At 46.2% G+C, this 26,107-nt stretch overlaps 1 protein-coding gene across 3 annotated transcripts; it reads right to left on the bottom strand.

Annotated features, from left to right (window-relative positions):
• Positions 1–591: 591 nt before the first annotated feature.
• Positions 592–26,107, bottom strand: LOC146975206 (vascular endothelial zinc finger 1-like). 3 transcript variants are annotated; one of them, XM_085794718.1, is made up of 7 exons: positions 25,962–26,107; positions 14,016–14,824; positions 12,032–12,101; positions 11,736–11,919; positions 2,934–2,975; positions 1,285–1,350; positions 592–1,061 (listed from the first exon to the last, which is right to left on the bottom strand). In XM_085794718.1, exons 1-7 carry the CDS (start codon positions 25,992–25,994, stop codon positions 691–693), a joined length of 1,575 nt encoding a protein of 524 aa, XP_085650844.1. In that variant the 5' UTR covers positions 25,995–26,107; the 3' UTR covers positions 592–690. The 3 variants fall into 3 exon arrangements, with proteins under 3 accessions (XP_085650844.1, XP_085650845.1, XP_085650846.1); XM_085794719.1 differs by lacking the exon at positions 1,285–1,350; XM_085794720.1 differs by lacking the exons at positions 1,285–1,350; positions 2,934–2,975 and having other exon boundaries at positions 593–1,061.

Raw genomic sequence — 26,107 nt, forward strand, 5'->3', positions numbered from 1 at the left:
CCCCCACCTCCCGCCAAAAAGAAAAAGAGAGCCTAAGCGGAAGCAGGAAGTAACGGTCAAGATGGGACCTCAACTCGGAAAAAGTCTCCATGTTAAGTGAACGGGAGTGGAAGTTTTATTTCGTGATCCGATTGAATTGTGCCATGAGAAAATAATCTGTCCTCTACCTGTTTGGAGTCTTTCTGGTTACGGATTCTTCGGAATTTTATTCTACAATAGTTTTACAACAAACTGCTGGTTTCTCTTCATGAAACGTGATGTTTTAAACAGGTAGAGGTCATATTTTTTTCTCATGGCACAATTCAATCGGATCACGAAATAAAACTTTCACTCCCGTTCATTGACATGGAGACTTTTTCCGAGTTGAGTTCCCATGGCGACCGTTACTTCCTGCTTCCGCTTAGGCTCTCTATTTTGTTGCTCTGGGTTTCGTAAGATTTTTTGTCCCTTTGTGGTTGAAGTGTCGTCTCGTCTACTACTCCTTCAAAATAAAAGACTTCAGTGGGAAACATTTGGAGAATCTTTGGTATCAAATGTTTACACAGAAACTCTCTCTCAGGAGGTCACGTGACTCCGGCCAATGGCAGCTCAGCTTTGTCGCTGTGAGGTCACGACCCGGAGCTCGTCTCTCATTGGGCGGTTACGACATCACGCGGCGCTGCTGGCGGTTGGCGGTCGGCGGTTGGCGGTCTACCAGGGCGGGGAGGAGGGCAGGACTTGGGACAGGAAGGGCATGCTATCCATGGGCCGCATGGCGATGTTGAGCGGCCCCGTGATGTTCATGGGCATGGGCGTTGTTATGGCGACGGGGTGGGCGAGGCTCATGTGCGCCGTGGTCGGTATGTTGACGGACGCCAGGTTGACGGGCCCCGTGATGGTCACCGGGTGCTGCAGGCTCATGGGCGCCGTGATGTTCACCGTGCTGGTGGCGATGTTCATCTGCGCCGCGATGGTGACGGGGTGGCTGCTGGTGTTGCCGCGGTTCATGGCCGAGGTGATGGCGGCCACCGCCGAGTTGGTGACGGGCGTCGTGGCGACCGAGTTGTGCACGTTGTTGGCGTCTGGTTGGGGAGACACAAACACAAAAAGACACAAGACACGGTGTGACTTCACAGCTGCACTTACACCTGAAGGTTAAGCCCCGCCCCCTCCAACACAGGACCGCCGCCCCGCCGCGCCCTCAGCCTCCCGGGGGCGGCCGCGAGGTCATGAGGTCACTGGGAAACTGGGTGAACACATTATTGAAACATGGTGTCAACAGTGGGAGAGTGTTGGAGAACGTACCTCTGTGAGAGTTGTCAATTAGGACTTGGAAGGAGTTATTTAAAATCTCTCCTACCGTCAACTCACCTGAGGGTGAAAGTCAAAAAGCAGGATCAATAGACCGACCAATAGATGATCAATAGACCGATCAATAGACCGACCGATAGATCGATCAATAGACCGACCAATAGATGATCAATAGACCAATCAATAGACCGATCAATAGACCGACCAATAGATGATCGACAGACACATGATCAACCACATCCTCAGCTCTGTGGATGTCTGAGGCTGGAATCACACCGCGCTACCGGGCCGGGTCTGGACCGGGTCTGGATCCAGATCAAGACCAAGTCAGAGCTGGATCAGGACCAGACCAGAACCAGGACCAGATCAGGACCGAACCAGGACCAGATCAGGACCAGACCAGACCAAGACCGGATTAGGACCGTATCAGGACCGGATCGTCTCTTCTAGTTTTAGCTTCAGACATTGATAAAACAACGAAGGTGAATGAATTGTTTTCACCTTGAGAAGCTGCTGGTTCAGAGACCCGGTTCTGTTGGACCCGGTCCGTCCAACATGTTTTAAACAACGACTGACTCTGACTCTGAGGACACTCTGTGCTAACAGCTGTTCACCTGACAGGTAACAGGTGACAGGTCAGTCTATGTCACATGTAGCCAATTAAACAGATCTTGAAATGTGTTCTTTTATTTCGGTATTTCTGCTGATGTTAGACAGGGCTGTGTTGAAAACAGTATTTAATCATATCCAATCACCCTCATCTCAGTATTGCATATCTAGCATATCTGCCCTCTGCCACTTTAATCTGACTCTTTAAAGGGACAGTTCAACATTTAGTCAGATCCTCCTCTCACCATAACCCCTATAGTCATAGCAGTAGGTTCATCACCTTTAATTATCACAGCACTAACATTTAAATTCCTACCAATTCACTGTTACGTTAGGTAAATTAACAACGTAATTAGAGCTGCAACAATGAATTGATTAATCCAACAATAATCGATTATTAAATTAATTGTCAATTATTCTGATAATCTAATAATCAGTTTGAGTAGTTTAAGAAAAAAAAGTCCAAATTCTCTGATTCCAGCTTCTCCAATGTGAATATTTCTGGTTTCTTTGTTCCTTTATGACAATAAACTGAGCCTCTCTTTGGTTCGTGGACATAACAAGACATTTGAGGACGTCGTCTGGTGGTTTGAGAAACACTGATTGATGTTTTTAAACATTTTTTACCAAACAACTGATCGATTAATCGTTTAAAGTGATCGTGACACCCATAATTAAAGGTGATGAACCTACTGCCGTGACTACAGGGATTATGGTGAGAGGAGGGTCTGACTAAATGTTGAACTGTCCCTTTAGAGTGTATGAGTGGCGAGCGAGGGCTCAGGTCGGCCTCAGGTCGGGGTCAGGTGGGTCCAGCCTCAGTGTCATCTACTGATCCTGCTTCATGAACTTTGACCTTACATTAGCAGAACAGAGACCTGAATCTACAACAACAGTTCAGATCCTGGGAGCAAACACAACAAGCTGCAGGTGCAAGGCCTCGTTAGCAGGAAGTGGTGAGGTGGGGTGAGGGGGGTGAGGGAGAGTGGGGGAGGTGGGGGTGGGAAGGGGTCTGCTACGAGCTACTGGTTTACCTTTTCGTGGCCCTGTGTGGTTCCACTGCCAGTCACCTAGGCCTATCAGAGATACAGACACAAGTTACAGGAGCACAGGGGCGTCAGGCGTGAGGCGGCTACAGCGTTGGACCAACACAGAGCGCAACAACGGAACAACGGCCAATGGCGCCATGAAAGGTTTGAGCCAATGACTTGATAAAAGGGTTTGAGCCAATGTCTTGATAAAAGGGTTTGAGCCAATGACTTGATAAAAGGGTTTGAGCCAATGACTTGATAAAAGGGTTTGAGCCAATGACTTGATAAAAGGGTTTGAGCCAATGGCGTCATGAAAGGGTTTGAGCCAATGACTTGATAAAAGGGTTTGAGCCAATGACTTGATAAAAGGGTTTGAGCCAATGACTTGATAAAAGGGTATGAGCAAATGGCGTGTACAATGTTTGAGCCAATGACGTGATGAAAGGGTTTGAGCCAATGAGTTAGAGCCAATGACTTGATGCAACGTTTGAGCCAATGGCATAATAAAAGGGTTTGAGCCATTGGCGTGGTAAAAGGGTTTGAGCCAATGGCGTGATAAAAGGGTTTGAGCCAATGACTTGATACAACGTTTGAGCCAATGGCGTGATAAAAGGGTTTGAGCCAATGGCGTGATAAAAGGGTTTGAGCCAATGGCGTGATAAAAGGGTTTGAGCCAATGTGTGATAAAAGGGTTTCAGCCAATGGTGTGATAAAAGGGTTTGAGCCAATGGCGTGATACAACGTTTGAGCCAATGGCATTATAAAAGGGCTTGAGCCAATGGTGTGATAAAAGGGTTTGAGCCAATGCGTGATAAAAGGGTTTGAGCCAATGGCGTGATACAACGTTTGAGCCAATGGCGTTATAAAAGGGTTTCAGCCAATGGTGTGATAAAAGGGTTTGAGCCAATGGTGTGATAAAAGGGTTTCAGCCAATGGTGTGATACAACGTTTGAGCCAATGGCATGATAAAAGGGTTTGCGCCAATGGCGTGATACAACGTTTAAGCCAATGGTGTGATAAAAGGGTTTGAGCCAATGGCGTGATACAACGTTTGAGCCAATGGCATGATAAAAGGGTTTGAGCCAATGGCGTGATACAACGTTTGAGCCAATGACGTGATAAAGAGTTTGAGCCAATGGCGTGATACAATGTTGAGCCAATGGCGTGATAAGGGGTTTGAGCCAATGGCGTGATACAATGTTGAGCCAATGGCGTGATACAATGTTGAGCCAATGACGTGATAAAGAGTTTGAGCCAATGGCGTGATAAAAGGATTTGAGCCAATGACGTGATACAATGTTGAGCCAATGGCGTGATACAATGTTGAGCCAATGACGTGATAAAGAGTTTGAGCCAATGGCGTGATAAAAGGGTTTGAGCCGATGGCGTGATAAAAGGGCTTGAGCCAATGACGTGATGCAACTTTTGAGCCAATGGCATGATAAAAGGGCTTGAGCCAATGACTTGATACAACGTTTGAGCCAATGGCGTGATAAAGGGTTTGAGCCAATGGCGTGATAAAAGGGTTTGAGCCAATGACTTGATACAACGTTTGAGCCAATGGCATGATAAAAGGGTTTGAGCCAATGGCTTGATAAAAGGGTTTGAGCCAATGGCGTGATAAAAGGGTTTGAGCCAATGGCTTGATAAAAGGGTTTGAGCCAATGACGTGATAAAAGGGTTTGAGCCAATGGCTTGATAAAAGGGTTTGAGCCAATGACGTGATACAATGTTTGAGCCAATGGCGTGATAAAGGGGTTTGAGCCAATGGCTTGATAAAAGGGTTTGAGCCAATGACGTGATAAAAAGGTTTGAGCCAATGGCGTGATAAAGGGGTTTGAGCCAATGGCTTGATAAAAGGGTTTGAGCCAATGACGTGATAAAAGGGTTTGAGCCAATGACTTGGTAAAAGGGTTTGAGCCAATGGCGTGATAAAAGGGTTTGAGCCAATGACTTGATACAACGTTTGAGCCAATGGCGTGATGAAAGGGTTTGAGCCAATGACGTGATAAAAGGGTTTGAGCCAATGGCGTGATAAAAGGGTTTGAGCCAATGGCGTGATAAAAGGGTTTGAGCCAATGACTTGATACAACGTTTGAGCCAATGGCGTGATAAAGGGGTTTGAGCCAATGGCGTATTAAAAGGGTTTGAGCCAATGGCGTGATAAAGGGGTTTGAGCCAATGGCTTGATAAAAGGGTTTGAGCCAATGACGTGATAAAAGGGTTTGAGCCAATGACTTGGTAAAAGGGTTTGAGCCAATGGCGTGATAAAAGGGTTTGAGCCAATGACTTGATACAACGTTTGAGCCAATGGCGTGATAAAGGGGTTTGAGCCAATGGCTTGATAAAAGGGTTTGAGCCAATGACGTGATAAAAGGGTTTGAGCCAATGACGTGGTAAAAGGGTTTGAGCCAATGGCGTGATAAAAGGGTTTGAGCCAATGGCGTGATAAAAGGGTTTGAGCCAATGGCGTGATAAAAGGGTTTGAGCCATTGGCGTGGTAAAAGGGTTTGAGCCAATGGCGTGATAAAAGGGTTTGAGCCAATGACTTGATACAACGTTTGAGCCAATGGCGTGATAAAAGGGTTTGAGCCAATGGCGTGATAAAAGGGTTTGAGCCAATGGCGTGATAAAAGGGTTTGAGCCAATGTGTGATAAAAGGGTTTCAGCCAATGGTGTGATAAAAGGGTTTGAGCCAATGGCGTGATACAACGTTTGAGCCAATGGCATTATAAAAGGGCTTGAGCCAATGGTGTGATAAAAGGGTTTGAGCCAATGCGTGATAAAAGGGTTTGAGCCAATGGCGTGATACAACGTTTGAGCCAATGGCGTTATAAAAGGGTTTCAGCCAATGGTGTGATAAAAGGGTTTGAGCCAATGGTGTGATAAAAGGGTTTCAGCCAATGGTGTGATACAACGTTTGAGCCAATGGCATGATAAAAGGGTTTGAGCCAATGGCGTGATACAACGTTTAAGCCAATGGTGTGATAAAAGGGTTTGAGCCAATGGCGTGATACAACGTTTGAGCCAATGGCATGATAAAAGGGTTTGAGCCAATGGCGTGATACAACGTTTGAGCCAATGACGTGATAAAGAGTTTGAGCCAATGGCGTGATACAATGTTGAGCCAATGGCGTGATAAGGGGTTTGAGCCAATGGCGTGATACAATGTTGAGCCAATGGCGTGATACAATGTTGAGCCAATGACGTGATAAAGAGTTTGAGCCAATGGCGTGATAAAAGGATTTGAGCCAATGACGTGATACAATGTTGAGCCAATGGCGTGATACAATGTTGAGCCAATGACTTGATACAACGTTTGAGCCAATGGCGTGATAAAGAGTTTGAGCCAATGGCGTGATAAAAGGGTTTGAGCCGATGGCGTGATAAAAGGGCTTGAGCCAATGACGTGATGCAACTTTTGAGCCAATGGCATGATAAAAGGGTTTGAGCCAATGACTTGATACAACGTTTGAGCCAATGGCGTGATAAAGGGTTTGAGCCAATGGCGTGATAAAAGGGTTTGAGCCAATGACTTGATACAACGTTTGAGCCAATGGCATGATAAAAGGGTTTGAGCCAATGGCTTGATAAAAGGGTTTGAGCCAATGACGTGATAAAAGGGTTTGAGCCAATGGCTTGATAAAAGGGTTTGAGCCAATGACGTGATACAATGTTTGAGCCAATGGCGTGATAAAGGGGTTTGAGCCAATGGCTTGATAAAAGGGTTTGAGCCAATGACGTGATAAAAAGGTTTGAGCCAATGGCGTGATAAAGGGGTTTGAGCCAATGGCGTGATAAAAGGGTTTGAGCCAATGACGTGATAAAGGGGTTTGAGCCAATGGCTTGATAAAAGGGTTTGAGCCAATGACGTGATAAAAAGGTTTGAGCCAATGGCGTGATAAAGGGGTTTGAGCCAATGGCTTGATAAAAGGGTTTGAGCCAATGGCGTGATAAAAGGGTTTGAGCCAATGACGTGATAAAAAGGTTTGAGCCAATGACTTGATAAAAGGGTTTGAGCCAATGACGTGATAAAAGGGTTTGAGCCAATGACTTGGTAAAAGGGTTTGAGCCAATGGCGTGATAAAAGGGTTTGAGCCAATGACTTGATACAACGTTTGAGCCAATGGCGTGATAAAAGGGTTTGAGCCAATGGCGTGATAAAAGGGTTTGAGCCAATGGCGTGATAAAAGGGTTTGAGCCAATGGCGTGATAAAAGGGTTTGAGCCAATGACTTGATACAACGTTTGAGCCAATGGCGTGATAAAGGGGTTTGAGCCAATGGCGTATTAAAAGGGTTTGAGCCAATGGCGTGATAAAGGGGTTTGAGCCAATGGCTTGATAAAAGGGTTTGAGCCAATGACGTGATAAAAGGGTTTGAGCCAATGACTTGGTAAAAGGGTTTGAGCCAATGGCGTGATAAAAGGGTTTGAGCCAATGACTTGATACAACGTTTGAGCCAATGGCGTGATAAAGGGGTTTGAGCCAATGACGTGATAAAAGGGTTTGAGCCAATGACGTGGTAAAAGGGTTTGAGCCAATGGCGTGATAAAAGGGTTTGAGCCAATGGCGTGATAAAAGGGTTTGAGCCAATGGCGTGATAAAAGGGTTTGAGCCAATGGCGTGATAAAAGGGTTTGAGCCAATGGCGTGATAAAAGGGTTTGAGCCAATGGCGTGATAAAAGGGTTTGAGCCAATGGCGTGATAAAAGGGTTTGAACCAATGACTTGATACAACGTTTGAGCCAATGGCGTGATAAAAGGGTTTGAGCCAATGGCGTGATAAAAGGGTTTGAGCCAATGGCGTGATAAAAGGGTTTAAGCCAATGCGTGATAAAAGGGTTTGAGCTTTTAATGTAATGAGTTGTTACATTATTGGCTGGTTAACATGTTATTGGCCCAGTATGAAAAAAGGTTCTGACATTGTAACAACTGGAGCTGATAACGTGATAATATCTATGCATTATTTTCAGGTTAGAAGACCTCACAGTTGTGAAACGTTTGAAGTTCTGTCTGTGGATGTTCTCATTCATCCAGGTCGTTGTTATCTCTGGCCAACAAATTCCAAAACAAACCTGTATTTGTCTCTACTCTGTTTGCAAATGGTGGAAGAATAAAAGGCTATCAACAACCTGACAGTAACATACTGACGTCTTCTACCCTGAGAATAAACACATTATGTATTCATATATTACATTAGATTATCAGAACCAGTTGTTACATTTTCAAAGGGTTTTAAATACAAAACATGTAAAAAAACCCAACAGTTATTATGTTATTGGCCGTTATTACGTTCTGGGTTGGTACAAGGTTCAACAGGCAGCAAACAGGAAGAAGAAGAAGGAGGAAGAAGAGGAAGGAGGAGAAGAAGAGGAGGAAGAAGAAGACGAGGAAGAAGAGGAGGAAGAGGAGGAGGAGGAAGAGGAGGAGGAGGGAGGAGAAGAGTAAGAAGAAGAAGAGGAAGAAGAAGAAGGAAGAGAAGAAGAGGAGGAGGAGAAGAGGAAGAATAGAAGGATCACTGTCTGGTCAAACACATCTTCAGTCTGACTCGGCTAACGAGCCTCAGGGATCAATAACTCGTCACTGATTGGTTCATGCTCCAGTGACATCACAGGTCTGACTAGTTCTGTTGTGACATCATAAAAACCGTCACAGCTTCTGGCAGCGATCAGCCAATCACAGACGAGACAGATCGTTGTTACTGATTGATCCAAGTGTGTGTGTGTGTGTGTGTGTGTGTGTGTGTGTGTCTAAACGTGTGAAGACGATGAGGTCGTCTGGTTCTCACGGCTCTCAGCCAATAGGATTAAAGACCAATAATCATGTGATCAATACACTGAGCTGCTGCTGCTGGATCAATACTGACTGACTGGTGTCAGCAAGGCATCATGGGAGATGTAGTCAGGGGAGGAGGTGAAGGAGGAGGTACATGGCGTATTGTATCTTTGCTGCTACAGCAGGAAGATGAGGAGGAGGAGGAGGAAGAGGAGCAGGAGCAGGAGGTGCATGGTGGTATCTTTGTTGTTGCAGGAAAAGTAAAGGGAAGGAAGAGGAGGGGGAGGAGCAGGAGGTGAAGAAGGAGCAGGAGGTGCATGGTACCTCTGTTGCAGGAGGAGTAAAGGGAAGGAAGAGGAGCAGGAGGAGGAGCACGAGCAGCAGGGGCAGCAAGAGGAGCATGAAGAGGAGGAGTAGGAGGAGGAGCGTTGTACCTTTGTTGTTGCAGGAGGATTAAAAGAAAGGAAGAGGGAGAGGAGGAGCAGGAGGTGCATAGTATCTTAGTTGTTGCAGGAGAAGTAAAGGGAAGGAAGAGGAGGAGGAGCAGGAGGAGGATGAAGAGGAGTAAAAGGGAGCAGGAGCAGGAAGAGTAAAGGGGAGGAGCAGGTGCAGGAGATCTAGTAGGAGCAGCAGGAGGAGCAGTAACAGGAGGCGCTCCGTACCTTTGTTGTTGCAGGAGGAGTAAAGGGAAGGAAGAAGAAGGGAAGGAGGAGGATGAAGAGGAATAAAGGGGAGCAGGAGCAGGAAGGGTAAAGGGGAAGAAGAGTAAAGGGGAGGAGCAGCAGCAGGAGGTGCAGTAGGAGCAGTAGGAGCAGCAGGAGTAAGAGGAGGTGCACCGTACCTTTGTTGTTGCAGGAAAGGAGGAGGATGAAGAGGAGCAGGAGTAAAGGGGAGGAGCAGGTGCAGGAGATGCAGGAGGAGCATGAAGAGGAGGAGGAACAGTAGGACTAAGAGGAGGTGCTCCGTACCTTTGTTGTTGCAGGAGGAGTAAAGGAAAGGAGGAGGATGAAGAGGAGCAGGAGTAAAGGGGAGGAGCAGGAAGGGTAAAGGGGAAGAGGAGTAACGGGGAGCAGCAGCAGGAGATGCAGTAGGAGGAGGTGCAGCAGGAGGAACAGTAGGAGGCGCACCGTACCTTTGTTGTTTCAGGAGGATTAAGGGAAGGAGGAGGATGAAGAGGAGCAGGAGGAGGAGGAGTGTTGTACCTTTGTTGTTGTAGGAGGATTAAAGGGAAGGAAGAGGAGCAGGAGGAGTAAAGGGGAGCAGCAGCAGGAGGTGCAGTAGGAGTAGGAGGAGGTGCAGCAGGGGGAACAGTAGGAGGCGCACCGTACCTTTGTTGTTGCAGGAGGATTAAAGGGAAGGAGGAGGATGAAGAGGAGCAGATGCAGTAGGAGCAGGAAGGGTAAAGGGGAAGAGGAGTAAAGGGGAGCAGCAGCAGGAGGTGCAGGAGCAGCAGCAGTAGGAGCATGAAGAGGAGGTGCAGTAGTAGGAGGAGGCGCTCCGTACCTTTGTTGTTGCACGCGGAGTAAAGGGAAGGAGGAGGATGAAGAGGAGTAAAGGGGAGCAGGAGCAGGAAGGGTAAAGGGGAGGAGCAGGTGCAGGAGCAGCAGTAGGAGGAGCAGTAAGAGGAGGAGCAGTAACAGGAGGAGCAGTAACAGGAGGAGCAGTAGAAGGAGGCGCTCCGTACCTTTGTTGTTGCAGGAGGATTAAAGGGAAGGAGGAGGATGAAGAGGAGCAGGAAGGGTAAAGGGGAAGAGGAGTAAAGGGGAGGAGCAGCAGCAGGAGATGCAGTAGTAGGAGCAGCAGTAAGAGGAGGTGCAGTAGGAGCAGCAGGAGATGCAGTAGAAGGAGCAGGTGCAGTAGGAGCAGCAGGAGGTGCAGTAGGAGGAACAGTAAGAGGAGGCGCACCGTACCTTTGTTGTTGCAGGAGGAGTAAAGGGAAGGAGGAGGATGAAGAGGAGCAGGTGCAGTAGGAGCAGGAAGGGTAAAGGGGAAGAGGAGTAAAGGGGAGCAGCAGCAAGAGGTGCAGGAGGAGCAGCAGTAGGAGCATGAAGAGGAGGTGCAGTAGGAGGAACAGTAAGAGGAGGCGCACCAACCTTTGTTGTTGCATGAGGATTAAAGGGAAGGAGGAGGATGAAGAGGAGTAAAGGGGAGCAGGAGCAGGAAGGGTAAAGGGGAGGAGCAGGAGCAGATGCAGGTGCAGAAGGAGCAGTAGCAGTAGGAGCATGAAGAGGAGGTGCAGTAAGAGGAGGCGCTCCGTACCTTTGTTGTTGCACGCGGAGTAAAGGGAAGGAGGAGGATGAAGAGGAGTAAAGGGGAGCAGGAGCAGGAAGGGTAAAGGGGAGGAGCAGGTGCAGGAGATGCAGTAGGAGCAGTAGGAGGAGCATGAAGAGGAGGTGCAGTAGAAGGTGCAGTAACAGGAGGAGGCGCTCCGTACCTTTGTTGTTGCAGGAAAGGAGGAGGATGAAGAGGAGCAGGAGTAAAGGGGAGGAGCAGGTGCAGGAGATGCAGTAGGAGCAGCAGGAGGTGCATGAAGAGGAACAGCAGGAGGAATAGTAGTAGGAGGAGGCGCACCGTACCTTTGTTGTTGCAGGAGGAGTAAAGGGAAGGAGGAGCAGGAGTAAAGGGGTGGAGCAGGTGCAGTAGGAGCAGGAAGGGTAAAGGGGAAGAGGAGTAAAGGGGAGCAGCAGCAGGAGATGCAGTAGAAGGAGCAGGTGCAGGAGGTGCAGTAGGAGCAGCAGTAGGAGGAGCAGTAGAAGGAGGCGCTCCGTACCTTTGTTGTTGCAGGAAAGGAGGAGGATGAAGAGGAGCAGGAGTAAAGGGGAGGAGCAGGTGCAATAGGAGCAGGAAGGGTAAAGGGGAAGAGGAGTAAAGGGGAGGAGCAGGTGCAGGAGATGCAGTAGGAACAGGAGCAGGAGCAGTAGTAGGAGGAGGAGCAGCAGTAGGAGGTGCAGTAGGAGGAGGCGCAGTAAGAGGAGGTGCAGTAACAGGAGGAGCAGCAGTAGGAGGAGCAGTAGAAGGAGGCGCTCCGTACCTTTGTTGTTGCAGGCGGCGGCGGCGGCGGCGCTGAACGGCGGCGTCTGGCCGTGCGTCTTGAGGTGGCTGGTGATGTACGCAGCGCTCAGCATCTTCCCACAGATGTTACACGTCACTTTGCCTTCGTGGCGGATCATGTGAGAGCGCAGGCGGTCTTTGGTGGCGAAGGCCGAGGTGCACGCCTGGAGGACAGAACAACACAACACGATCAATACCGGTATCGATCAATTATTATTGATTATTGATTATTGATCAGCTGTGTTGTTGTAATGAAGGAGCCGGTTGTTCTCTCACCGTCACTTGGCACTTGAACGGCCGCTCTGAGGAATGGACGTGCTTCACATGACAGCTGAGGTGATCCGGTCTGAGGAGGAGGAGGAGGAGGAGGAGGAGGAGGAAGAGGAGGAGGAGGAGGAGGAGGAGGAGGAGGAGGAGGAGGAGGAGGAGGAGGAAGAGGAGAAGGAGGAGAGAGGAGGAAGAGGAGGAGATCAGGATTAATAAAGTCCTGATTAACTAATCCCAGTTTAGATCTGATCAATTATATTCATTTGACTTATTGATGACAGGAAACTGATCAACTAATAAACTCTTTATAAAAAAAACTTTAAACGATGGTCTGGACTAATACTCAACTCTGATTGGCTGCAGGGTGCTGTCCGCTAAAGGAGAATTCCACGCAAATTCAACCTGGGGCTCTAGTTTCCTAATATTTTAGGTCTAAAAGAATCAATCTGAAGATTTTATTTTTAGGCTGTTTACATCCCACAAAACCACACTTGGTTTCCACAGACAGCGGCAGACGTCTTCAAACAGACACCGAGGGGTTTGTTCACTTCAAGAAAGACGACCTGTCTGGAAACGGAGCTGTAATACGAAGTCTCAGAGAGTCAAGTTGAGTGACTCAGTCTGTTTACAGGTCGTCTGAAGCTCCTGTTTGTTTCATCAACTCGGAGGCAACGGGATAACGCCCTTCGAGGTGTCTGATTATCAGGAATAATCACCTCGAAGGGCGTTAATCCCGTACATAATCCAGATCGTCTCTGTGAAAAGTCACCGCGGTAACGCAGTGAGGAGGAATGGAGCGTTACACTGATGCTGCATTCACCTGCAGTCGGGCAGACGGCCGTCGCTAACAAACCAGATGTCATTTTAGTCACAGAAGTCCAGAGAAAGACGGTAAAACAATACCACATCGTCATGACAACATATTGTCACGTGTATTGTTTTGCCTCGTGCTGACGGACCACTTGTTTACATAGAGGCTTGTTTATGCCGTTACGTGCAGCGGCTGTCGCCCGTCTGCCGTCTGCCCAATTTCACGTGAATGCAGCATGAAAAATACGACTGGGTTGCTTGAGATATACAACCACAACGCTAGATGGTATCAATGTACTTTTTAAATAATCTGAATTGAGCTTGAAGCTTTTACCGTCAGGCAGCCGGTTCAGGGTAGCCCTGGCCAAAAAAAAAGGGCGACGCACCGAACCGAGGCGGCCATGTTGCATCGCCATTTTTTACGTTGAGTGGCAGCGTGATCGTAGGTAACCACGGAAACTCAGCGGAGCTGTGGGCTCGGCCTGTTAAAACTGTCACCACTGTGTAGTGTGAGGAAGGACGGAGGCACTGGTGTTGCATTCAGGTGCAGTCAGGCAGACGGCCGTCGGCAAACCAACCGGATGTCGTTTTACTCCAGAGAAAGACGGTAAAACAATACCACATCACCATGACAACATGTTGTCAGACCACTTGTTTACATAGACGCTTGTTTATCCTGTTACATGCAGCGTCTGTCATCTGTCTGATGTCTGCCCGATTTCACGTGAATGCAACATCAAGAATACGTTCAGATATGCAACTGCACCACTAGATGGGGGGAATTCCTACATATTACACCTTTAAACTTTTTTGTTTATTTTTTTGTGAGAATTTTACCACTATTTTCAAGAAATGTTTCAACTTTTTTTAAGAAATTGTACCACATGCAGCGGCTGTCGTCCATCTGCCCAATTTCACGTGAATGCAGCATGAAAAATAGTTGTTGGTCTGATGTCTGCCCAATTTCACGTGAATGCAACATCAAGAATACGTTCTGATATGCAACCGCACCGCTAGATGGGGGGAATTCCTACATATTATACCTTGGCTGTGGGTTTTTACCACATTTAATGTGGGTTTTTACCACATTTTGTATGGAGCCCAAACTAATGACAATTTTCTGTCCTTGTGATAGACAATAAAGCTTTTTGAATTGAACTGAACAGAACAGAGCAGCACCCACCTGGAGAAGCCCTTCCCGCAGACGGAGCAGATGTAAGGCTTGTGGACTCCTCCGTCGTGCGAGCGGACGTGATACGTCATGCGGTCCTTCCTCTTGAACCTCTGCTGGCAGATGGGGCACTCGAACGGCTTCTCGTCCGAGTGCGACAGCTTGTGGCGGTTGAGGTGGTACACGTCTCTGAAGGCTTTGCCGCACATGTCGCAGCCGTGGTTCTTCTTGACGGGCTTGGGCGGCTTCTTGGGGACGCTCTGCTGCTGCTGCTGCTGCTGCTGCTGCTGCTGCTGCTGGTGGTGCTGGTGGTGGTGGTGGTGGTGCTGCATGGGCGTCATGATGCTCGTGCCCGTGGACGTGGACGTGGTGGCCGTGGTCAGCAGCCCGGCCACGGTCGTGACGTACGAGGGGTTGGCGCTGTTCTCGCGGTGCACGGTGGAGATGAGCGGCACCATGGTGGGCGCCGACTGCGTCTTCTTGGGCCGCGACACCATCTTGATGCCGGTGTGGCAGGACTCGTGCCGCCGCAGGTGGTAGCTGTCCCGGAACGCCTTGTTGCAGTAGCCGCAGATGAAGGGCGTCTTGGACTTGGGCTCCTTTTTGATCATGGCGACCGGAGGACCGCCGCCGCCGCCACCGCCGCCGGCCCCGCTGGCCACATTGTCTTTAAGGAGTTCTGCGGCGCTGACGGGCGGTTTCTGGTCCAGGGGGATGGGCAGCACCGGCTTCTGGTCCGGAGGCTCCGACGCAGAGTTGAGCAAAGGCAACAGGCTGTTCCCGGATACTTGGTGCTGGTGGTGCAGAGCCTCGTTGGCCTGCTGCAAAGACACAACGGGAGACACAACAACGTCAACACAACAGGAAACATCAACAACGGGCATATGGTATATTGTTCTTTATAAAAGGGAAAGGTGAAATCCGGCAATCTGATTGGTTGTTAGCCGTGGTATAATGAGCATATACCACGGCTACTATTCTAAAGCCTCATCACAGCGCAGGCTATCACTCCGCCTCAGGCACGTATTGGTATGAATGGAAGTTGTTGTCATGTATCCATGACAACGGACTGTTAAAGTCAGAGCGATAGTAGAAAAAGACAGCTGATGTTTTTACGATGCTAAAGAACGGACTAAAGTAGTTGAATTCACATGTTTAAGGTTTAAACTTTCACCTCCAGAGGGTTAACAATGGTAGAGGGGACTGAGCAGTGACTTTCACCTGAAAAAAAGCGGAGGAAAAGACCAGATGCAGAGCTACTTGGAGCTAACGTCTGGAGAGGTGGGACTAGTTTTTCCACAGTGAGGCTATTTTATTGGATAATATGTATTTCTGGTTGAATAAAACTACATGAAATTGATTGCGTATCCCTCTTTCATATTGTCATTATTGGTAACCGTTTTATAAAAGCAATATATCACTCCAGTCCGTGGTCTATGCTCATTATACCACTCTAAGGGGGAACAATGCCCCTTAGCCGTGGTATAATGAGCATACCACGGCCTGTCGTGATATATTGCTTAATTAACTGTGGGTTAAAATTGTCTGTTCTGATCCGTTTGTCTGCGTCTGTTTTGCCTTGATATTGTCTGTCTGTGTTCTGTCTTGTAATTGTCCACTGTATGACTTGTCATCACAAGGTTTTAAAGTCTTCTGTGTTTATGTCTTTTAGAAACCTGCCTAGTTGGGACTGCGGCTGAAATTTTGTAGTTGTGCGAAGTCCGGCACATTTACACTGATGCTTAATGCGTCAGTGTTGATGAATGTGCACTGTCCCAATTCAATAAATAAAGAAATGAAATGAAAATCAAACACAACATAGCCTACATCAACACAACAACACCGTGGAGATAGAAGGCTCGTCACGATACCAGAACTTCAGTAGAATCAACTCAAAGAGTTACAAGATGAACTCTCCAAGTCTGGTCTCTCCTCTGTGTTGCCAACTAGGGACAGACCAATTATCGGCATGGCAGATGATAACGGTCGATTGTCGCCATCTTTTCAATAATTGGTATCAGCCACTTTTTCACAGATAACCAGTAACATAAATTTGTTTTTTTAAACGTTATCCTTTGGCTTTAATGCAGCCGTCTCTCTGCCTGAAGTCACCGTCAACAACATCCCGCCACTGAACCAAGATCTGTGTTGGAGTTTGTCTTGTTCTACAAACATTTAAGGTCTTTTAATCACAGGTTTTCACAGTGTACAAAAAGAAACAGTTTACTGTAATCCCAGCCTTCCAGGGGTGTTATTCTAAATTCTGACACCAACATTTTTATAGCAAATGAATATCAGTTATCGGTTTCCTTGATTACTAATAATCTGCATTGGTCTGGAAAAAAACCATATCGGTCGATCCCTATTGCTAACCCTCCTCTCTATGTGTATTTGTTTCCTACAAAGCCGGTGAGAAATCAATCCATGGAGCGGTGGATAAGGTTATTTAGCAGCAACATGGAGTTCATAACAGAGTTAAAGTGGTAAACATGGTTCAACACAAACAGGAAGTCATGGAGTCACTACTGATCCTTCAAGGAGTTCAACAACACAACTGTTGTTTTCACTCATGCTGCCGCGACCAAGCGTCAGATCGATCCATCGGTTCATTTTTCAGATCGTACGCTTTCACTTTGGTCCAACAGACTGGTAGAGCATCATGTCTCCATGACGACTTTAACAACAGAGACACAGGTACACCGGTTAGTTGGAGCGCTGCCCATTTTATATCGTATTTCGTATGTATTTACTGCTCTCTGCAAACAATAGATTCTGAGAATAGAGCAAACTACGGGTAGCCAGGCTAGCGCCGCCTACTGGTTCCGGCAAATTTCATTTGCCTCAACAATGTAGTCAGGACACTAGCAATGCGTTTCGGTTTGCTCCGTCCGCCAGAGCGGACGGAGCAAACAGCGAACAGACGGGTAAGTGAAGGCGATGACGTTGAACTCAAGCGCTCAAGATTAACCTATGAGCTTAACCGGTGTATAGCACACGTGACCACCAAGCAGCAGCGATTAGTTGAAGCAAATGTAAGCAACCGCCTCCCGGAAGCAAACAAATCCCTATGGCTCGTGTTCAGACGCTATATGAAATGTAATGAAATAAGCGGCTGATGCATCAGACTAAACTACGGGTGCCTTTTTGGCTCAAACTTGTGGCGTACACCGGGCAGTTGGAGCAGCTGAAAGGTATCAAATATGGCCGCCAACGAGGATGGAAACAATCACGATCAAACGATCACAGAGGCGTCAATAGATTATTGATTTGAAGATTGATCACATGTTCACCAACTCTGATCGAGACGTTTGTCTACGATGTTTTTTCTCTGTAATGAGACCTAAGAATATTAATTTAACTTCACTAAAATAAAACAAATCAACAAGTGAAGCAGCATTTAAATTTAAAATAGTGAGTTAAAGACCGTTTACGTACCAACAGTCCTGACTAATGCTTAGAGGTCCAGTGTGTAAAGGTTCAGGGCTCCAGTCTGACCCTACACGACAGTGCATGTAAACTTTTCATCTACTTTCACATGTGCAACAAGTTAATTTGCTTTTTTAAACACTGGTAGAATGTGAAAGGATGTCATTTAAAGTGTGCATTCTCAAATTTCCTGCTTGCAAACATTTTAAGTCAGGGGCCACTATGCTCCGAATAAAGAAGTTAGTACTGAGGTTTAATTTTGTGACATTTCAAAATGTTAAATTTTCCTTTGATTTTTAATTATTCAGAACAAAACTGCAACTTTTTTTTGCAACTTTCGCTGTCTCCCGCAATTTAATCGCAACAAAGGCGCTTTAAACATTGCAACATGCACCGCAATGTTTTCAAAATCTGGCCGCAAAATCAGGCATTTTAGGCCGCAACAATTACAAAAAAAAGCCTGCGAAATCCTGGAGGGACTGTACATTAAGTTTGAGACAGTGCAAGTAAACTTTTCATCTACTTTCACATGTGCAATAACTTAATTTGCTTTTTTAACAATGAAAGGGTGTCATTTAAAGTGTGCACTCCCAAATTTCCTGCTTGCAAACATTTTAAGTCAGGGGCCACTGCGCTCCGAGTAAAAGAAGTTAGTCCTGAGGTTTATGTTTATAATCACTATAAAATACAATTTGTTTGGTTTTCCTAGCCTTATTTTGTAGCCTAAACTTTAATTAATGTGTTAATTACTCGTGTCATAATCATGTCGCTCCACTGCAGGTGGTGCGTTTGTTTCTTCCACCCAGATAAACCAGTGACTTTCTGCCTGGTGTTGTTGGTCTGAACATGGACTAATCTGCACGTCTCCACCCACAGCAGGAGGAGAAGAGGAGAAGAGCAGGAGGAGGAGGAGAAGAGGAGCAGGTGTTCTCTGCAAATCATCAGAACAACGTGCAAAAGTAAAAACAAGTGCAATGAGGAGGAGCGGAGCAGAGTTGCTGTCAGATAAATGAAGCCGAGTGCAGGGAGGACATCTTAAGTCTGCAGCTGCTGGCGGCCATTGTCCCATTGGTCACGGCCGATCCCCGAGGGACCGGACGAGCAGCGAGGAGAGGAGGGAGGAGGGGGGGTTGGTTAGACTTTTTTTTTTTAAGACTTTATTTATTTGCACATATAAAATAAACCAAAACATTTACTTATCTCTCTTACTAGTAAGAAAGATACGAAAAAGAAATGTGCAGGCGAGCACAGTAAAGAAATAATAATCACACATACCTTGTGCAAGGTATAGAAATAACTACATTTTTAAAAAGATATGAAAAAAAAAGACAAATACGGGGAAGATGTTGACAGCAAAAATAAAAGTAGTAGTAATGATAACAACACTAAATAAATAAACGAAAAGAGGTGAGAAAGAAAGCGAGACAAAAGAAGAGAACTGGTACAGATGAATTAAGTTCAAGTAAACACTAAAAATGGGAAAAGAAAAGAAAACTAAAAAAAACAGAATTAAAAAGTCAAACCATGTTTTGATGTTCAGTTAATTTTAACAATAGTTTCTTTTTAAATATTGCCAAGGAGGATGTTCATTCCAGTTAGGTTTAGGGTTAGGATTTGGGGGGGTTAGGGGGGTTAGGGGGTGTATGAATATTTTGTCCGGAGAGTAAAGCTCAGATTCACATTGTGAGAGCGGTGGCGAGCAGCGAGCGGCGGCCAGTCTGACCCCGGTTCTGCTCTGTAATCAGCGCTGGGCGGGTCGCCGGCCTGACCCCCGGCTTTCAGGAGCAGCCAAGCATCAACACAGTCAGGGGGGGGGGTAAAGGGGGCAGGAGGGGGTCTGAGGAGGAGAGGAGAGGAGGGGGGGGCAAGGGGGTCTCAGGGGCTGTTTTTTCCCCCACTGTGCTCTTTTTATGGATGACACAAATCCACTGATGCACTTATACGGCTGCACGGACCGGTGGCGGCGAAGGCGAGGGCGAGGGCGAGGGGGGGGTGGGTTTGGTTTGGTTGGGTTGGGGATTGGGGGCTGGGGGGGCGAGGGGCTTCAGCTGCCGTCACAGGTTGTCGAGTCGTCTTTACGTCCTCCACGCCCGGAGACAAGAAGAAGAATCATTACCGCAATTAGCACGGGCGCTAACACCCAGCAGAGCAGCACGCCGGCCAACAGCCAACAGCCAACGCTGCTGCTGCTGCTGCGTCTTTTCTCTGGGAAGAAGACGACAACACAACACAACGGCCGCCGCATCACGCCACGCTGACGACTGTGATACAAATGAGCTGTGAAGGCTCAGACCCCCCCACCATCACCACCCCCCTTCTTCAACATAATACCAGAGAAAGAGAGAGGGACACGCACATTAACGAGCAACAGGACAAATAAAAACCTCACTCCTTCAAAATAAAAGCTGAGAAGTAACATCTGCACAAGTTCTAACGACGTACGAATAAAGTTGTTGATTCAACACATTGATCAGGTTATAGACCGAATCTCCTTGTTGTTTACAACTACTTCCGGGTAGAAAACCAGCACGTAATTTGAATGAGAGCAGTAGTAACGAACGAGAGTTTAGCTAGCCTAAAATATGATATGTATATCATATTTTTCACGCCCTATCACCGTTTAGACAAATCAGAAATGATTGAAGAAACATTACTATTTCTGTGTGTGTGTTTTGTGTTGCTATGTGTTGTATTTATTCAGTTTGGGGGAATCACGGTGTCTAGAAAGCATCAGTGGCTGCAGCTGGAACATCTGCACAAGTTCTAACAACGTACGAATAAAGTTGTGAGGAGGAATGGAGCGTTAACACTGATGCTGCATTCACCTGCAGTCGGGCAGACGGCCGTCGCTAACAAACCAGATGTCGTTTTAGTCACAGAAGTCCAGAGAAAGACGGTAAAACGTGGGTCAGGTATTTATTTTCATCTTGTTTTTATAGTTTTAATGTTTTAATTATTTAGCGAGGGGAAGAAGGGAAGGGAGGGAAAATAGGGAGAAAAAGTTTGCTTTATTTCTTGCTTGTAAGAATATCCTGTTTGATTTACTGTAAATTGCAAAAAAAACTAATAAACACATGCTTGAAAAAAAAAAACGTGTATTGTTTTGCCTCGTGCTGACGGACCACTTGTTTACATAGAGGCTTGTTTATGCCGTTACGTGCAGCGGCTGTCGTCCGTCTGCCGTCTGCCCAATTTCAGGTGAATGCAGAATGAAAAATACGTCCACATCTGCACAAGTTGAAACGATGACGACGACGTACGAATAAAGTTGTTCATTCAAAGAACAAAAGTCAGAGCAGGCTTCTACACATTGATCAGGTTATTGATCAGGAGAATGGTCTTCATCATCTTCATCAGTCCATTGTTATTAAACTCAAACACACTGTCCTCTGAACAAACCTCACACAACAGCAGCTGGGTTTGGTTTCATCGGCTTCTTGCTCAGACATTGAACAGATATTGATCAGACTGCCACAGATTGTTTCCTCACAGCTCTGCAGAAACATCTGTAACATCTATAACAGAAACGTTTATGAGACCGAGTCCATCACTGTATCCTCGGGGTGGGAATCTTTAATTTTCTCACAATTCGATTCTGAGTTTTGAGGCGACGATTCAATTCAAAATGGATTTTCGATTCAAAACGATGTGATTCCTAATGATTTCTGCTTCAGTCTGTCGGTGTCAAAGGATCCTCATGATCTACTCTAGTCTGCTTTACAAGACAGAACGACTAAAGTGTCTTTTTCATGTTTATTGAGTTTTAAACATGTATCCATGCTTAGATGGAATTGTTGAAACTGCTGCATAAAAGCAATATCACATATTGCCTAAGTAACAAAATTAAAAGTGCCTCTTTATCAAAAACAAAAGTGCAGTTAAACATGCTGCCTTTTAAATTCTAAGGAAATGGATTTTCCTTAGAATGTGATTCATCTTTTTATTTTTTTAAATCGATTTTGGGACATTTTATATCGATTCATTTCTGAATCGTATTAAATGAGAATTGCGATTTTTATGTGAATCGATTTTTGGGCACAGCCCTACTGTCTCCAGTCCCCGTCCTCATAATAACCATGTGTCTTGATATTTACATTATTCCTCCTCAGCTACAAAGATTAAAAAGATGATTTGATGTAAAATCTAAACCATATTTAATGTGAACAAAGTTTGGATTGAACAGAAGAACACAGCACAGAACCTGCTGAAGTCTCCTCCCACTGTTGTCATGGTGACACACTGCAAAAACTCAAAATCTTTCCATGAATATTTGTCTTATTTCTTGTCAAAATGTCTCATGTCTAGTCAAAACTAAACTCTTTCCACTGTAAAGACTCATCACCTAAAAATGAACTTGTTTTTAGATCATTTTCACTTGTTTCAAACTAATTTTCACTTGAAATAAGTAGAAAAATCTGCCAGTGAAAAACTTGTAATAAGAAAGACAAACCTCCTCCACTATCAGATTTTTCTACTTTCTACTTTTCAACTTTTTAATGTGATGAGTCTTATTTTACGTAGAATGAGATTTGTTTTGACTAGAAATGATATTTTGACTAGAAATAAGACAAATATTCTTGGTAAGATTTTGAGTTTTTGCAGTACACCAAGTTGTTCAGATGGTTTAACACAAGCAGATACTTTAGTACAACTATTTGAATTATCTGGAACTTATTGAATCACATCACAGAAACCAAAGAGAGACAGAGACGCCGAGACTTTGGTGGTCTGGAGGAAACATCCAGAGTCTGAGACCAAGACCTTAAAGATGTGACTCAGGACCAGAAGCTAAAAAACTGTCACGGATCACGACACGCAAACGTCTCGTCACAACTTCACCACGTCAGCGACATCGTGCTCATCTGACCGGTGGTTCACCGTCCGACCCAGAGCGACGCTCTGAATCCACGCAGACCGTCACGCGTTGGAGCAAACTACCGTGTTTAAATAATGACTCATCGTTTCATCCTTCAGCTCGTACAACGGTGGAATTTTATGTTTACGTTTCCATGGTTTCGGTAGTCGCGGTAAATGCATGGATTTTTTTTTTTTTTCAATGAAAATCTGTAAAACGCATGGATCATCACACCAGCTTTTAACAGTGGATATTATCACACCAGTCAACATCCGTGTTAACAGCCAGCGTTAATAGATCCATGATGCGTTTACCGCAACTATGACAACGACTGAAAACCATGGAAACGTAAACGTACAATTCCACTGGAAATGCAAAACCGGCTTCCGGGTTTTGACCATAGATGACGTTTGGAAAACTTGTGGATATATCCATAAGTGTCCTGGGAAAAAACAAAAAAAAACTGTTTACGTGACTCCAGATTGGTAAAACTCTCTGAGAAGTAACGATAAACCTTCAACGATGGAGACACCAGGCAGTTGATGTCATTGATTTTAACAGTAGCTGTTATTCTTGTGGTTGGTTGAACCTTCAAGGTCAAACCACTACAATGTCAAAAAGTCTCGGTTTCCAAACCACTAAAGTTTTGTAAAAGTGTATTCCTGGTCACAGAGAGAAGGGTCAGGTCATAAACGTCTCGTGTCAAACAGAGAAGACGACGTGAAGCTGCAGCTGGACTCAAGACTCCAAACGTCACAACCACATGTTGACTGAACAGATACTGTACGACCATCGATGGTGGTTTAACGGGCGCGTTTAAGGCGCCGTGTCGTGTTGTTGTTACGTTACGTCTAGCGGTGGCTCAGGTTACCGGTTAGAGACGTCGCTCTGTGACATCAAGACCAGATTTGGTGTTTACAAGAAAACTCTGGGCGGCGTTTTGAGATCGACCCGTTTACAAAAGACAGCCTCCCTTAAAGTTTACCAATATTTTAATTTCATTTAGAAGAATTATGTTTTTTATTATTATTTTAACTTGATACACATTTACTAATGATCCAAATGCGCTAGATGTTGTTTAAAATAAAAGACTGTGTTCAATGGAAACGTTTTTTCCCCTAGACGTTTCAAAACAACACATTTTAGAGCTGTAGCCGTGGAACTGTGTTATTTTAGCTCAAGGTCATCGTGGCGTCAGAATCTCATGTCCAGCTGAGACAGAATTTAAAGAGTGTGTGTTTCTGTTAGACTCTGATGTTAATAAATGTTGCACACAGCAGTTTGAAAAAGAGCGGTGTGCTCGAAACGTCAAGTTGCCAATAAATCTCTGTTAAGGGAGCTTTTTATGGTGTGCGGATTTTCTGTATTTTTTCTAATAAATGTCTTATAATAATAATAATATCTTTTCTAATCTCCAGTCAACTCTCTACATTGACCTGACGTGAAGCTCCAACAGGTTTTCTGGATTAAACTCTGCAGCAGGAGCAGCAGCAGCAGAACCGGTCCGTTCACAGTCCGACCAGAACCGTCTGGACCAACAAAGTTTTCTACTCAACGTTTACACCGAGAACTTTTCCTTAGAGAAGAAAAAGAAGTTTGAAGCAGTAACCATGGAAACCAGTGATGTGTGTCGACGCTGCAGAGACGACTGATTGGCTGAAGGTTCACGTGACGTCACCGAGCCGAGGTTTTACCGCTCAGACCTGACGACAACGACGACTCATCGGCATCAGCACCGATGAATGAAAACCCAGCACAGAGGAGCCGGCCTGTCCCAGCAGCCGTCTGGTCCCTGAACGCAGCACGGCCGGTTCTCACAGCTCTGATTATCAACCGGTCCCTGAAGGTGTCTGTTCACTCCGAATTCTGTCTGCATTCTGGTTCCCGTCTTCTAGCGGAGACGGACATCACCAAATTCACCAAAGTAAAAGTGTTCACCAACATAAAACTCATAAAATAGACATTAACGTGTCAATACAATAAAAGCAAAGGGTTAACTTAATGGCTTGGGACTTTCTTCTCTTCGTCTTTGTCTTATTTCTAGTCAAAACAAATCTCTTTCTACTTAAAATAAGACTCATCACATTAAAAAGCAGCTTGTTTTTAGACACTTTTTACTTCTTTCAAACAGATTTTCACTTGAAATAAGTAGAAAAATCTGACAGTGGAGCAAGATTTTCTTTCTTATTACAAACACACATAAAACTTGGTTTCACTGGCAGATTTTTCTACTTATTTCAAGTGAAATTTTGTTTGAAACAAGTGAAAATGATCTAAAAACAAGTTAATTTTTAGGCGATGAGTCTTATTTTAAGTGGAAAGAGATTAGTTTTGACTAGAAATGAGACATTTTGACAAGAAGTAAGACAAATATTCTTGGGAAGATGTGGAGTTTTTGCAGTGTTCACCGCATTTTATCAGCTTGGAGCTTTTATTTTGACGGACTAAAGGTCCTGTCTCTCTCACCAAAACAGCGAGTCAACAACGACCCCAGTCAGACCAGACCAGACCGGGCTTCACCTGGACAGGTGAGGGTGAGGGGGGGTGACCTCTGACCTGTGTTGTTTACAAACAACAGCAACAGCAATGTCAACCATCAACCTGTCAATCAAATCTCTGCACCAGGTCTCTCTCTCTGTATCAATGATCCAATGATCTATTGATCGATGTGATTGATCAGGGAGGTGATGACGTAACGTGTGAACATGCACACACACACTCAATAAACATAAACAATAAAAACCCCTCTGTTTATTCCCACAGGTGAGCGCACGAGGAGCTCATTAAGTTAAACAAAGTGTCTTCTCGCCTCCTCGCGCGGGTCACAAAACTTCTTAAAAACCAGCTGCACGCGCCACCGACCAGAGGGGCTTTCAAAACAAAAGGCCGCGTGCTGCCGGTGGTCACGGTGTGTGTGTTGCTCCGGTAGACCGGTCCCGGTACCGGCCGGGTTGTTGTTGTTGTTGTTGTCGGCTCCGTCTCTCCGGTTAAAACCCCCGCGGAGGTTCTGGTTCTGGTTCTGTCCGCGTGTTAGCCGTTAGTTAGCTCAGCGGCTAGCTAGCTACCTGAAGCTAACTGCTGCTAACCTCACTAGTAGTTAGCTTCACCTGAGACAACCATGACGTCATCTAACCCCATCTAACGGTTCTGAAGGAGGCTTAGTGGACCGGTACCGGAGAAAAGAAACCCCCACTGAGCTAACGCGTTAGTTAGTTAGTTAGCCGCGTAGCTTAGCATAGCATAGCTCCATGCAGGCTAACAGGCTAAGCTAACTAGCATGCTAACGCGCGCATCACCGCGGCTCAGCTCCACGGTGGTCTCGCTGCAGTAAACCGAGCCGGTACCAGAGGTCCAGAACCGGCTGCGGGTGGACCGGTACCAGGCTACAACCGGGCTACACCGGGGCCAGCGGCTCCTCCAGCCCCGGGACAGAGCCGCTGTTCCCGGGTTCTGCTCCGCTAGCGCCGCCGCTGGGCTAACCGTGCTAACGCTAACGCTAACACCATTGTTGTTTTTCTTGGCTCAACTCTTAATTCACCCCACAAAGTCGCACCAGAACCGAGCCAGGCCGGCGGCGGCAGCAGCGGAGACACCACCACCACCACCGGCGGCAGCGGCAGTAGCAGCGGGCCCCGGTTCGATGCCGGCCGAGGCTGCTGCAGCGCTGTGTTTCTCACCTGAAACAGAAAGGTACTCCAGCTCGGCTCCATCGCAGCAGCTCGGAGGCTCAGACCTGCAGGAAACCTACAAGGAGTCTGCAACAAAGCAGCTGAACATGGCAGAAACAACTTCCTGTTGCCCCCCAGGGCTCAGCGGGTCCTCC

The sequence above is a fragment of the Trachurus japonicus genome, chromosome 13 (genome assembly GCF_045865225.1).
Source record: "Trachurus japonicus isolate A0001 chromosome 13, Traja_1.0".
Taxonomy (NCBI): domain Eukaryota; kingdom Metazoa; phylum Chordata; class Actinopteri; order Carangiformes; family Carangidae; genus Trachurus; species Trachurus japonicus.